Source organism: Borostomias antarcticus, assembly GCF_949987555.1.
Source record: "Borostomias antarcticus genome assembly, chromosome: 8".
NCBI classification, from domain to species: Eukaryota; Metazoa; Chordata; class Actinopteri; order Stomiiformes; family Stomiidae; genus Borostomias; species Borostomias antarcticus.
In genome coordinates this window covers 3,699,263-3,711,762 of record NC_140241.1, presented here as the reverse complement: position 1 = coordinate 3,711,762, position 12,500 = coordinate 3,699,263, and the positions used below count along the sequence as shown (strand labels likewise).

Here is a 12,500-nt window from a genome sequence, read left to right as displayed (position 1 = left end):
GCTGAGAGGAATATGATGAGAGAAATAGATTGGAGTGATGATAACATATTTCTGTATCTTTCCTTCCTCCTTTCTACTTCTCTCTTTCTTCATCTCTCTCTCTCTTTCTGTCTCAATCGGCCACAGCATTGTACTTTCCAGACGTACAGTTTATGTACCAATATTATTATTATTATTATTATTATTAGTAGTAGTAGTAGTAGTAATAGTAGTAGTAGTAGTAGAAGAAGAAGTAGTAGTGTTAGTGTGTGTAGTAGTTTCGACTAGTATGATTTAATAGTATCCTACTGTACATGTTGATAATCCATATGCTCTTTTGACTGTTCCACTCAAGTAGGACCATACCCTCCATCTCTCTCACACTGCTCTATCATTTCCCATATGAAGTCGAACGTCCTGTTTCAAATCAAATATATCATGTTGGCACACAAACACACACAGACAGGCTGAGGCCTGATAACCATTATCTGTATGCTATCATGGCGTGATGCCCTCGGTACAGAACATGATGTCTGTCCAAGTCAGTTATCGTTAAATCATGAAGTGGACATCATATAGTAAAATTATCCTTAAATGCATCCCCTCTTTACGGACTGTGTGCCCCCCCCCCCCCCCCCCCCCCCTTCTAAACAGTGCCCAACACCTCCGGCCGAGGAGGAATGTCCGATTCTAACCTTCCTGGGCTGTCTCAGGAACATAGTGCTTCAGGAGTTGGCCCTGTGGGAAAAGTCGTTGAGACTTTCCTGACAGGCTGATTGGCTTCCTCCCCCGTCATGTCCCTGTCACGCTCACTGTGTCCTTGGCGCAGGCAGACTCTCTGTCTGCCGCACGGTACGTGACGACAAAACAATCACACCCAATCTCCTCTCTGCTCTGCTGGGTACAGGGAATGAAAACAAGGATCAAATTGTTCTGTGTGTGTGTGTGTGTGTGTGTGTGTGTGTGTGTGTGTGTGTGTGTGTGTGTGTGTGTGTGTGTGTGTGTGTGTGTGTGGTGAAGGGAGAGGAAGACAGTATATGGTACGTGTGTGTGTGTGTGTGTGTGTGTGTGTGTGTGTGTGTGGTGAAGGGAGAGGAAGACAGTATATGGTACGTGTGTGTGCGACACACACACACACATGTATGTTCTGTTTATATGACCAGCTGGGTTTGAACTCAGCTCACTTCTGTGACAGTGTTAGCCCAGTGAGATAAAGCCAAGGTCTCAGGCATGGTACAGTAGCTGACCATGCAACCATGATTGTGCGTGCGCCTGTGTGTGTGTGTGTGTGTGTGTATGTGTGTGTGTGCATGCATGTGTGTGTGTGTGTGTGTGCGTGTGTGTGTGTGTGTGTGTGTGTGTGTGTGAGTTCCATTACCTGTCCTAACTAAAACACACAGTGAACCAATGATAAAGAAAGATACAGACCAACACAACATACAATGGGACAACAACACAACAACAGTCAAGTATTCACACAAGTCATTGTATAAGACACAATAGATGGGGTGGAGTTTTTTTTCTTCCTTGAATCACTGTACAAATATCCTGGAATGTAGGCTGTGATCTATGTAGGCCATCCGCTAATATCATATTCGTTGTTGACTTTAGTGTAGTCAGCGGCAGTGTAGTCAATTAAAATAAATATCACTTACTGTATGAAGAGAAGAACGCATCAGAGAAGAAATCCAAGATGAATTTCTGTTGGTAGGACTCTGATTATGACCAGTACGGGCTGTTCTGTGTTGTGAAATGATTGTAAGTTGTTTGTTGTTTGTATGATTAAGCATTTGGTCCGATGAATCACAAATGCCTATATTGACAAATAAACCACTTTGAACCTTGAACCTACAGTAGCATGCTTTTATGAACATATTTACTAAAACTTCCAGCTGGTTGCGAAAATGTTCATTTAAACCATTATAATAGGGCTAATATAATATAATTGTCGTAACATGCCATGGAATTGCAGGCATTGTTTTGTAAAAGATTAGTCTAAATCGTCTTGTCCCCGTGTGAGGCGGGCTGGACCGGGAGGGGGGCGTTACTGGACCGGGAGGGGGGCGTTACTGGACCGGGAGGGGGGCGTTACTGGACCGGGAGGGGGGCGTTACTGGACCAACACAATACCGGAGTCATTTCATCAGCAGACCGCAGACCAGACGGTCGGTTCAGTCTGTCGGACACGGGAGAGAGGTGAAGCCGCATGGATAGATATCGCATCTCAATACGCGACTAGAAGCCGAAATATTTCTCCAGCTATTGGCTTGTCATTGTTAGAATAAACGAACGTGGTTTTATAAGCTAGGTGTTTTCAGACGTGCGTCCCCAGTAGCGCCCGTGTTCTCGCCCAGTGTGTGTCTGGTATTCCGCTTTGTTCTCGAGATGGATCATGTAGAGAAAGAGAACAGATCTGATGAAGAGTTGGAACACGAAGAGGAGGAGGTGGACCCCAGAATTCAGGTACGTCTGGATATGAATGCCTCGGTTTGGTTGAATTATATTTCATCAGTCTGATGAAACGCATCATGATGCTGTTGCCCTATCCCTATTCCAACTTTCGTTTGCATGGGGTGATATTTAAATAATTCATAATTCTTTGTCTTTTTTTTTTGTGTATGGGAAATGTTTTCTGGTTTATTTACTGTGCGAGATGGAGGTGAATTGCCTTTTTCATTAAAAGGCGTTGGTACACCTTACACCAATTAAATGTCTGCAGGTCTCAGACTATTGCGATTCCTAAGTACCTGAGTGTAGATTGATGTCTGCACTATGACCTACATAGGGTACCATAAATAGTGTAACCTAAATAGGGTACCATAAAGCGTGTAGCCTATGGGTAGTCTAGCTAAAGAGTTATTTCATTGTTACTGTGTTCGTTTCATTATTCCTCATTGTGTTCAATACTTCCTTAAATCACGCTGGATGCCGACTGAGCGGCCAAACCGCCTCTCTGCTCCAGTGAAAGTCTCATGTCTAGTATTTCACATTAACGGATTCCAGATGTGGCTGCCTTGCTCTCTAGATTCTGCATAGCATTCCTCCTTCTCCCTCCTTCTCCCTTCTCCTCTCTCTCTACCTTCTCTCTCCTCCCTCGGTCTCTCTCCCTCCCCTCTCTCCCCTCTCCCCCTCTCTCTCCTTCTCTCTCTCTCTCTCTCTCTCTCCCTGGCTCTGTTCATCTTTCTCTCTTGTGTTCTAGGGGGAACTGGAGAAGCTCAACCAGTCTACCGATGACATCAACAGATGTGAGACAGAACTGGAGGTAGGACTGCTGTACACACACACACACACACACACACACACACACACACACACACACACACACACACACACACACAGACACACACAGACACACACTCACTCACACACACACAGACACACACACACACTCTCTCTCTCTGTCTCTCTCTTTGTCTCTCACTCACTCACCCACTCAACACCTACACATACACACATTTGAATAATTTCCATTTCCACATAATTGTCCACTTAAATAGATATAGAAAGGGCATAAACACGAACAGACATTAAAGTCAGTCAGTTACACAACTGCCTAGTTGGCCTCACATTGTCACATACAGTACACACAAGATGATGACAATGACAGGTCAAAAGGACACAGCAGCCCAACAGCGCCTCATCCATATTCAGCGACCCAATAATGACTGAAACTGAGCAGTACCTCTCTACCTGTACCCGGCTCTTCTCCTAGGGAGGCCAGCCACCCCACAACCAACACACACACACACACACACACACACACACACACACACACACACAGTTTTTGTGTCAGTTTGTGATACCTCAATAGATGAGCTTTTAAACACGTGTCTCCTCAGAGATGCACCCCAGATCTGATAGGACTGACCCTGCTCATCCCTGGCCTCATCATCACACTGACCGCTGCCATCTCTCAGAACCAGCTGCTGGTTCACATTGGCTATGCTGTGGTGATGGATCCCTTTTGGCTCGCATTCTGCTGACGCTATCTCACAATACCTTTAACAATAGGACTTTAGACTTTTGAGTTCAGAGGCCTCATTAAGGTCAGCGAGATTGTTAAAGTTTCATAACCTGCTATTTGGATACTGTTCAGTACTAGTAAAATAGTGGCACATATTTCTGGAGGTCAAGTACTTCTGTCTGGAACAGTTAAGAGCGGATTGTCTCTTTGGTCAGTGAGGTAGCAGTTAGCCTAGCAATAATGCAACCTAACCCTAACCCAGTTAGCCTAGCAATACTGCAACCTAACCCAGTTAGCCTAGCAATAATGCAACCTAACCATAACCCAGTTAGCCTAGCAATACTGCAACCTAACCCTAACCCAGTTAGCCTAGCAATACTGCAACCTAACCCTAACCCAGTTAGCCTAGCAATACTGCAACCTAACCCTAACCCAGTTAGCCTAGCAATACTGCAACCTAACCCTAACCCAGTTAGCCTAGCAATAATGCATCTTACTAGGCTATGTTGTTACTTTCATTCAATTTCCCAATATATTCATTCATTCCGCCTGAGAACACTCTTCCCACTGGACTCTTGAGAGGTTTTGAGTTGGTATGCTTGTTGTGTCCAGGACCTTCCTCTGTTCAGCTCTCCTTGTCTCTCTCTGGTCTTTCTGTGGTTTCTTCGTGGTCTCTTAGTGGTTTCTTTGTGGTCTGTCCATGGTCTGTCTGCAGTCTCTTCGTGGTCTCTCAGTGGTCTGTCTGCGGTCTCTCCATGCACAGCTGTGTGTCTGTTGGAGTCAGTGTTGTGGGGAGGTGGGAGTTGGACTGACACACACACACACACACACACACACACACACACACACACACACACACTCTTCAACCTTGGTATTTTCCTGGAAGGATTGAGAACTGTCATTGGACCGATATCTCTCTTTAAGAATTAGATCTAAAAGGTTGACAAACATTCAGGATCACAAGTAAACAAATGACACGACCCATGCCAACCTTAGTGCCAGTATGGCCCCTGCTATGATGACCAGCTGTTCTGGAAGCTTCTTTGTGCGGTGTTGGGGAAGCCCTTGACAGTTGAGGAAGTCTGGCATGGCCACCGGTGTCGGTAGAGATAATGGAGCTGTTCTGGTCAGCAGATCACCTGACCTGCCGGGAGGCGGAAACACAATAAAAATAAGATAAAAATAAGAAATCAAGTAATGTACAACATTTTAATAAGCTTACCAATAGAATATCACAAGTACCAAAATCACACACATTTGTATGGCTCTATTGTTGTGTCATAAAACCCGATTATCAATTTTGAGACACGTAATTTGAGTCCGTTCTATGCCCTTGTGAAACGTACTGCACATATTTGTATTAGCTACTCTTAGTAGACCAAGGCCTACTTCACACGTTTGTATAATTCATACAGGGATTCTTAGTACCTTCAAGATAACACCTATCACCGTAAAAACTTCAGGGACCATTTTTTCTCATGAGCACCAACATTAGAACTAGAGGTCATAATTATGGCATACTGTAGCATAATACAATTTTGTGCAGTAACTTTAACCAGTGATTTGTAAAGCACAGAACTAACCGTTTAAGGTTTGGTCTGTTTGGACCGACCACCAATATCAAACTGTCTCTTTTACATGGACAATCCAAGATGCGCACAAACACATTCACTGCATACACACACTCGCTCACACGCATGCAGAGGTTTCATACTACGCAATCTCCCCCTCCTAACGTAGGGTTAAAACAGTATGGCGCCTCTGGTGCTCACGGTGACCTCCCCCCGCTAGGGAGGAGATAGGAGGAGGCATGGAGAGGTCATGGAGAGGTCATGGAAAGGTCGTTTCATCACCCGGAGGCAGCAGATATTATCTGACCACATCTGCTCAGAAAATCCCATACTGATAGTGAAGGCAGCAGAGAAAACAAACACAGGGCCAGCACAGCGCTCGGGACCAACGCCAAGATCGACTAACGCTCGAGTTCTTCAGAAGAGACCTTCCTTCAGGGTCAGTTTCACAGAGTAATCAACAATTCTAGACTAAAACATGTCGTAAAGGTTCTTCATCAGAAGGGCTGGTTGGGCTTGGGCAGTCTCCATTTCAAGGTAGATAATATCTACCTTGTTGCTGCAGGACACAACAGACCATCATATGATATGATAATATGATTATATTACATTACATTACAGTCATTTAGCAGACGCTTTTATCCAAACGACTAACAATAATTGCATTTAACATAGGAAACGCTGATGTACAACTACTTGCCAGAACTCACAAGTGCATCTTCTTTCTAAAACAGGTGACTAAGAGCATAATCTAGTGCTGAAGGCAAAGTGCAAGAATAGCAATCTAGAATACAATAGGTGCTTAAGAGGGAGGATTGTTGTAGAACTTCTTGAAGAGATGAGTTTGGATAATATGATAATATGATGTTCTGTTGTGTTCTGCAACACCATTTCACACAGAAATGTGAAGTCCATTCAAAGATATAGAAAACTGTCAACGTTAGAATATTAGCAGCACAGCGTTAATGTTCCACAGACTGACTTCACCCTCCAGACTAGCGTTCAGTCTTCACCCTCCAGACCAGCGTTCAGTCTTCACCCTCCAGAGTAGACTAGCGTTCAGTCTTCACCCTCTAGAGTAGACTAGCGTTCAGTCTTCACCCTCCAGAGTAGACTAGCGTTCAGTCTTCACTCTCCAGAGTAGACTAGCGTTCAGTCTTCACCCTCCAGAGTAGACTAGTGTTCAGTCTTCACCCTCCAGACTAGCGTTCAGTCTTCACCCTCCAGACAAGCGTTCAGTCTTCACCCTCCAGAGTAGACTAGCGTTCAGTCTTCACCCTCCAGAGTAGACTAGTGTTCAGTCTTCACCCTCCAGACCAGCGTTCAGTCTTCACCCTCCAGACTAGCGTTCAGTCTTCACCCTCCAGACTAGCGTTCAGTCTTCACCCTCCAGACTAGCGTTCAGTCTTCACCCTCCAGAGTAGACTAGCGTTCAGTCTTCACCCTCCAGACTAGCGTTCAGTCTTCACCCTCCAGACCAGCGTTCAGTCTTCACCCTCCAGAGTAGACTAGTGTTCAGTCTTCACCCTCCAGAGTAGACTAGCGTTCAGTCTTCACCCTCCAGACCAGTGTTCAGTCTTCACCCTCCAGAGTAGACTAGTGTTCAGTCTTCACCCTCCAGAGTAGACTAGCGTTCAGTCTTCACCCTCCAGACTATTGTTCAGTCTTCACCCTCCAGACTAGCGTTCAGTCTTCACCCTCCAGACTAGCGTTCAGTCTTCACCCTCCAGAGCAGACTAGCGTTCAGTCTTCACCCTCCAGACTAGCGTTCAGTCTTCACCCTTTAGAGTAGACTAGCGTTCAGTCTTCACCCTCCAGACTAGCGTTCAGTCTTCACCCTCCAGACTAGCGTTCAGTCTTTACCCTCCAGACTAGCGTTCAGTCTTCACCCTCCAGAGTAGACTAGCGTTCAGTCTTCACCCTCCAGAGTAGACTAGCGTTCAGTCTTCACCCTCCAGACTAGCGTTCAGTCTTCACCCTCCAGACTAGCGTTCAGTCTTCACCCTCCAGAGCAGACTAGCGTTCAGTCTTCACCCTCCAGACTAGTGTTCAGTCTTTACCCTCCAGAGCAGACTAGCGTTCAGTCTTCACCCTCCAGACTAGCGTTCAGTCTTCACCCTCCAGAGCAGACTAGCGTTCAGTCTTCACCCTCCAGACTAGCGTTCAGTCTTTACCCTCCAGACTAGTGTTCAGTCTTCACCCTTTAGACTAGCGTTCAGTCTTCACCCTTTAGACTTGTGTTCAGTCTTCACCTGCTTTCCCATCACATGGGACATCATGTTTACTACGGTGGTAATTCTCAGAAAATGTTTCTGAAATAATGTCTCGGGGAATGTTTTGGATTAGATTAAATAGATGACTTTGTTAGATAGCAGCATATGTTCGCTGCCCATCTTTCGCCGCAGGCTCAAAACTCTTCAAGAAGTACCAGACCTTCCCTCTTAAGCACCCATTGTATTCGTATTTTGCTGCTCTTGCACTTTTTGACTTGAGCATTAGATTATGCTCTTAGTCACTTGTTTAGAAAGGAGATGCACTTGTGAGTTCTTGCGAGTAGTAGCACACTGACTACCTACGTTAAATGCAATTATTGTAAGTCTCTTTGGATAAAAGCGTTTGCTAAATGACTGTAATGTAGTATGTAAGCATACTATTAGCTTCATGCTTATAGAGGGAACAGTATCTGTTTGAGGTGAAAGGCAACGATAGCTGAGAGTGTGTTGACTCTGTTGCCCTCAGCCACGTGCTGTTTCATAGCTCTGTTAATTGGACCGCTCGCCTAACGACTGCCTGCCTGGTCATAATTGCTCCTGTTTAATTGGATCAAAGTCTGATCAACACAGCGTCCCAACAAAGTCATGTTGGGACACTGTGCCTCTCACTGGGGGGAAAAAGCTTTGATTGTTGCTGTAAGGCTTTGTGTGCGTTTTGTGTGTGTGTGTGTGTGTGTGTGTGTGTGTGTGTTTGTAGTGTTTGAGTTACCAGTTCTTGTCGACATGAGGGGGAATTCCATCTACACAAAAGCTACTTCATGAAAGATGTCTGTTTTGATTCAATTAGTATTAGATTCTGGGTCAACAAGTGTACATATACAAAATCCCCATTTATTTAATCTGGCTGAGTAGTTTAATATAGGAAGGTTAATAACTTTCCTACCGTTAGCGTGTGGTGTAAGAGTATCTTGTGGTCTCCAGGACGCCAGGCAGAAGTTCCGCTCCGTGCTGGTGGAGGCCACGCTGAAGCTGGATGAACTGGTGAAGAAGATCGGCAAGGCGGTGGAGGAGTCCAAGCCCTACTGGGAGGCCAGGAGAGTGGCCCGACAGGTGAGACACCGCGGGAGGGGTGAGGAGGAGGAGGAGGAGGAGGGAGGGGGGGTGTGTGGAGGGGGTGAGGAGGGGGTGTGGAGGGGGGAGTGTCTGGTGAGGAGGGGGGAGGGGGTGTGGAGGGGGGAGGAGGAGGAGGAGGAGGAGGGAGGGGGGGGGGGGGGGTGTTGTGTGTAGGGGTGTGGAGGGGGGAGTGTCTGGTGAGGAGGGGGGAGGGGGTGTGGAGGGGGGAGTGTCTGGTGAGGAGGGGGTGAGGAGGGGGGGGGGTGTGGAGGGGGGAGCGTCTGGTGAGGAGGGGGGAGGGGGTGTGGAGGGGGGAGTGTCTGGTGAGGAGGGGGTGAGGAGGGGGGGGGGTGTGGAGGGGGGAGCGTCTGGTGAGGAGGGGGGAGGGGGTGTGGAGGGGGGAGCGTCTGGTGAGGAGGAGGAGGAGGAGGGGGGGGTGTTGAGTGTGGAGGGGGTGAGGAGGGGGGAGCGTCTGGTGAGGAGGGGGGAGGGGGTGTGGAGGGGGGAGTGTCTGGTGAGGAGGGGGTGAGGAGGGGGGGGGGTGTGGAGGGGGGAGCGTCTGGTGAGGAGGGGGGAGGGGGTGTGGAGGGGGGAGTGTCTGGTGAGGAGGGGGTGAGGAGGGGGGGGGGTGTGGAGGGGGGAGCGTCTGGTGAGGAGGGGGGAGGGGGTGTGGAGGGGGGAGCGTCTGGTGAGGAGGGGGGAGGGGGTGTGGAGGTGGGAGGTGGGAGTGTCTGGTGAGGAGGAGGAGGAGGAGGGGGGGGTGTTGAGTGTGGAGGGGGTGAGGAGGGGGGAGCGTCTGGTGAGGAGGGGGGAGGGGGTGTGGAGGGGGGAGTGTCTGGTGAGGAGGGGGTGAGGAGGGGGGGGGGTGTGGAGGGGGGAGCGTCTGGTGAGGAGGGGGGAGGGGGTGTGGAGGGGGGAGCGTCTGGTGAGGAGGGGGGAGGGGGTGTGGAGGTGGGAGTGTCTGGTGAGGAGGAGGAGGAGGAGGGGGGGGTGTTGAGTGTGGAGGGGGTGAGGAGGGGGGAGCGTCTGGTGAGGAGGGGGGAGGGGGTGTGGAGGGGGGAGTGTCTGGTGAGGAGGGGGGAGGGGGTGTGCAGGGGGGAGTGTCTGGTGAGGGGGGGGGGTGTGGAGGGGGAGTGTCTGGTGAGGAGGGGGGAGGGGGTGTGTAGGGGGGAGTGGCTGGAGGGGGAGTTAGTGTGCAGTGTGCAGGATGTGAGGTAGGGGATGGAGGGTGGGGTAAGTCAGTCAGTAGATGGTTAAGAGTAAGTGGTGCTGGGATAGTTTTGGGCAAGAGTTCATGGAATCATCCCATGAATCACTGAAACCCTACATTGATCACATTACACTTCATTTATACTGTAGCTGATATGATCAATAATGACCCAGGGATGCTATCGTACTCGCCATTAGCAGTTCAATAATAATCAATAGCCATTAATCTGGCAATATCAAAGGGGTTATAATGCTAATCATTTCTTGTTCCTGCATCAGCATTATCACAAAACCTGCCTGGATAATGAGAGAATAACCTGGATGGTCTTTCTCTCATTTCACCTCTCAGAACACAGCAATAGAATTAGAACCGCTAACGAGGGCGTCCATCTGCAGCTGTGGTCCTCTTTAGTCAGCGAGTGGGAGGAGTAATTCTGCAAAGCTGTGATCTCACTTCCCTATAAAGTGGAGGCAGAGCTGGAGCTGCTACCACCTGCTCGCCTAGATAAGATGCAGCAGCTGCTCTACGTCTCATTTGGGCTGCCTGGTCTCTCTCTCTGTCTCTCTCTCTCTGTCTCTCTCTGTCTCTCAACCACTCTCACTCTCACTCTGTCTCACTCTCTTGTCAGTCTCTCTCTGTCTCCCTCTGAGTTAATCTCTCTCGGTCTCCCTCTGAGTTAATCAACCCTCAGTCTGGACAGCAGCAAGTCTCAGTACAAAAGCCTCACAATAATTATGCTACATAGACGCTCTCTATCGCTCAGATTCAGATTCAGATTCACTCTGTCTATCTCTCCCTCCCGTGCTCTCTCTCATCTCTCTCCTCGTCCGTATCGGAGCAGGTCTCTCTCTGTTGTTCTCTAGTGACGTCTCTCCTCCAGTGACGTCTCTCTCCGTCGGTCTCGAAGCAGTACTCTCTCTCTCTCTCTCTCTCTCTCTCTCTCTCTTTCTCTCTCTCTCTCTGCGTATATGCACAGTCACTGGAGCAGAACACAACAACGATGTTGAGCTTGAATCATTATCATTGTTTACCCAGTTGAGAGGAAACTCTCCCTCTAGCTCTCTCTGTTTCTCTGGGGTGTTAAATGGACCAGCAACACCACATTATTTGATATAGAAGGCTAAAGATAGGTAACTGTACACAGTGAGTTACGCTCAATGGAAAATTGACTTTAACCTTGACTGTAGATATGGAGATATGGAGATACTATAAATATAACTCTATGAAGGCTGTTGCCTAACTCAGCAGTAAATGTTGTCCCTGGCTTGTGAATGACTTCTAGAGTGAGTCAAATTCAGCTGAACATGGGTCAATATGACAGATCTAAAAAGTGTCTTGTTTCCTGAGAGATGGTGTTGAGTGCACCACACTTCGCTCACATGTGGACTCATTAAGTTCTGTCAGAGTGACACTGGGGTCTCTGTGGCCATGGGTCGTTTTCTAGGGTTGTGTGTGTGTGTGTGCGTACCTTGAAATGATTTCTAGATTGAACTTGTCTTATAAGCCTTTCCATTCAGTACAAGGTGTTTTCTGTGTACTTTTTTGTGTTGGACCATCCTGCTCAAGACCTAAAGAACTATCATGCTCATCCAACGTAGCATCAGCACCCTGTCAGCCTGCTCTAACCCTGTTAGCAGCTAGCGCTAACGTGCTAAAGGGCTAAAGTGCTAAAGTGCTAAAGGGCTAACGTGCTAAAGGGCTAACGTGCTAAAGGGCTAAAGTGCTAAAGGGCTAAAGTCAGAGTTCTGTTGGAGGGGAAGTGAAGGAGACCGGAGGTGGGTGGGGGGGGGGGGGGTGGAGGTATACCCAGAGAAGGAGAACAGCTGGGTAGCTGGAGGGAGAGGGGGAACAGCGAAAGGGAGACTGATGCGTCATGGCAGCTGTGTAACCGAGAAGGTTGTTAGTCTTGGCTAGCGTCGTCGCCTCCACCCCTCTCTCTCTCGGCAGTTGATCGCTGCGCAGCTGGAACGAGTGACGTCCGAAGGAAGTCACATCTGAGGTCGCCCCGCTGCTGACCAATCACAGAACACCAGCAGAGGAGGAGGAGGGGGGTGGGGGGTGTCTACTGGTATCAGAACAGGCAGGTTGTCACCATAGTTAACTATGATGTCGCAGAGATGAACTCCCAGAAGTCAGCCATGATGAAACCCTTAGATGGAACAGATGTGGAGCTCAGCGGGGAGGGGGAGACGCAGTCAAGAAAATCTTTCATGCCCCCGAGAGGATGATCGTCTACTTGTGGTGAGGATTTGAGCGAGCGAGGGAGAGAGAGCGGGAGGGATAGTGATGTATGGGACAGGTCTCTGGCTCTGAGACGAGGGGAGGTTGGTTTCTCTACATCCCACTTCACTGCGGAGAGCAGAGGAGCTGGATAATCATAGTGTGACACCGGGGGCTTGAGGCATGAGCACATTGTCGCTGAGCGGCAGATCAGAATGCTGGTTTGGCTT

At 48.5% G+C, this 12,500-nt stretch overlaps 1 protein-coding gene across 1 annotated transcript in view; it reads left to right on the top strand.

The window, feature by feature from the left end:
• Nucleotides 1–2,364: 2,364 nt before the first annotated feature.
• The window catches only part of sh3bp5b (SH3-domain binding protein 5b (BTK-associated)), a gene marked incomplete at both ends in the record, with an annotated part of 23,564 nt that continues 13,428 nt past the window's right edge, over nucleotides 2,365–12,500 (top strand). Inside the window, 3 exons of the mRNA XM_084442022.1 lie at nucleotides 2,365–2,442; nucleotides 3,179–3,241; nucleotides 8,709–8,837. Coding sequence (XP_084298148.1) covers nucleotides 2,365–2,442; nucleotides 3,179–3,241; nucleotides 8,709–8,837 — 270 coding nt within the window. The remainder of the gene's footprint in view (nucleotides 2,443–3,178; nucleotides 3,242–8,708; nucleotides 8,838–12,500) is intronic.